Here is a 2,486-nt window from a genome sequence, read left to right on the forward strand (position 1 = left end):
GTAAGGAGCATTTCCTAGACCCAGTATAAACGATGTGCCTTCATATCAACAGCCTTGATTAACTACAATTACACTTGGTTGACACAACTTTGAAAAAGAAGGGTAGATTAAATAGAAAAAGTCGTAACAGAATCAGAATATAATTGCACCTATATGCTTTAAATTGGCTCTCCTTGAACATATTTAATACTAACTGTCTCGATGGAGCAAAAAAAACAAAACAAAAACAAACAAAAAACATGAAAAAAAACTATGTTTGTCAAAGACGGGCAAGAATACCCCGGGCATTTTGATTGTTGTAATGCTACACATCGCGTGTATAATTTATAACTAGCTAAAGGCAAATCTATGCCAGTAAGTTTTCCGAAATTACAACCTGGCTTGGGTAAGTGGACGCCCGCTTTTCACAGATTATTTTTGAGCGCGAGCACATATTACACGCGCAGTTTGAGTAATTAATGCACGTTATGTGCGAGGTGTAATTCCTATTTAATGGCAAACACACTGTTTGGTTTTATCATTCATCACTGACGTGTCTGCTAATTCAATCTAATAACAAATACTTAGCTATCAGTGACGGAAACACCATTTAATTCAATCGAGGTAAGATTTCCATTTTACGATTTTTATTCATGAACATAATAGCAGTATTAAGTTTTTGTAAGTAAACTGATAATTACATTTATGTTGATGAAATCTTTCCCTATTTTTTCTATCATTTCTATAAAGTCTATAGAACCATTTATTATAATCATAATAACCAATCTTTATGGTAGTTTTACACGTTTCTTATACCGGGAGGACAGACAAGAATAAAATCCGAGTCCGGATATTGCAAAAAAATCAGTGATGACTCTTGTACAGCAACTTCGCCATCCTTTTAGTGATTTCATTTATGAGACCACTTACAAGAAGAGACAATTTTCATTTTTACAATTTCACTTTTGTATTGTTAAAAATAAATGATATTGTATAACGAGGCCGCATTTAATTTGCCCTTCCTCTTAGATGATCTCTTTATGCAAGTTTGCACAAGAAGTAATTTCACTCTCTGTTATAAATACAGCTGCACATTTTGCATTTCATGGACAAACATCTCAAAATCAACAAGCATCACCAGGACCTGTGGTAGAAAATCTGTTAATTTGAAACTGTAAGAAATAAAGAAAAATCTCAAGTTTTTCTATACTCGGAAACGTCATATTTCTGATGTCTCCTATTGCGAAGAAGTCAGGCTTTCAGGTTCAGTGATTTCAAATCACTACAGCTATTAAAAAAGAATTCCCCGAAATATTAGTATATACTTCGAAACACGGGCTTTAATTCAATATTGCCAAAAATCATTTGACCCGTTCGTGTAGATCTACCTTGGTGGTGAACGTTTTTAAATCGACAAAGCAGCGAAATGGAAAACGTTTTTTTACGTGTATTAATCCTAAATTTATTTATTGCAGAAAATGGAGGATTTGATGTTGCATATTATTAAGCGTGTTGCAGCAGTTAAGCGACCAGCGGACGATGCGCCATTAGATCTGACGCAAACCAAATTCTTACGCCGCATATGTGATCGTCTGGTGAACCATGAGGATTTACGTCCAGGCAGTGATTTAAACACCGAGTCAGACTTTGATGACGTTTCAACAAATAGTACATGTCAACAATCTTGCTCAACACTAGACACCTCCGCTAGAGGGTCAAGTGCTACTGTTATTCAAGTAAAACATGAGGCTGAATCTTATGAACAGAAAGCAGCGCCTCATCCCTTTTCAATAGACGCTTTGCTTGGTGATACCAAACACAAGAGAAGTGATGATGTATCAACACCAGCTGTTGTTTATAGTTACTATACAGCGAGAACACCGTGCACGTCAGCTTCAGGAAGCAATACATCCGAATTCTATGACCAAGTGTTTGATAGATCGTTTTGGTGCCATGCTTGCAACTCCTGGTGTGTGGATAATAGAGACGCACAAGGGCACCAATATTTGCATGGCATTCAAGGTATTGCGTGCAATTTGAAAATGGAGTTCTTCCGAAAGCACGGATATGTTACAAAACACGTGAACATCGATAAAGAGAAAATGCAGTGTGGACTTTGTGATAGAATTGTTGCCCCATGTTTCTTTTCTAAACATCAGCGTATTCATGGCGGACATTTCTGTGGAATCTGTAACCATGAATTTTCAAGCAATAGTCGATTACAAGATCACATGAATATTCATACCGGAAGTACGCCATTTTCATGTAAGAAATGCGACCGGAAGTTTGCGAAGAGGTCATCGCTAACTCAGCACCAGCGTTATCATCGGGATCATCAGAGTTTTAAATGCAGCTACTGTCACAAATCATTCAGCAGTAAATATACACGCACAGTGCACGAGAGACTTCACACGGGAGATAACCCCTTCAAATGCCAGGTACCCGGATGTGTGAGAGCATTTCCACAGAAGATTCAACTCCAGCTTCATATGAATATTCATAACTAA

The 2,486-nt window shown here is 37.2% G+C and overlaps 1 protein-coding gene across 1 annotated transcript; it reads left to right on the plus strand.

Moving 5' to 3' along the window:
* Positions 1-1,457: 1,457 nt before the first annotated feature.
* On the plus strand, positions 1,458-2,486 carry LOC123530402 (zinc finger protein ZFP2-like). The gene has a single exon (XM_045311174.2). The coding sequence runs from the start codon at positions 1,458-1,460 to the stop codon at positions 2,484-2,486; it is 1,029 nt and encodes a 342-aa protein (XP_045167109.2).

The sequence above is a fragment of the Mercenaria mercenaria genome, chromosome 13, assembly GCF_021730395.1.
Source record: "Mercenaria mercenaria strain notata chromosome 13, MADL_Memer_1, whole genome shotgun sequence".
Classification (NCBI taxonomy): Eukaryota; Metazoa; Mollusca; class Bivalvia; order Venerida; family Veneridae; genus Mercenaria; species Mercenaria mercenaria.

Excerpts from the sequence above, each read along its gene's own strand:
- LOC123530402 (XM_045311174.2), top strand. The coding sequence starts at position 1,458 with ATGGAGGATTTGATGTTGCATATTATTAAGCGTGTTGCAGCAGTTAAG.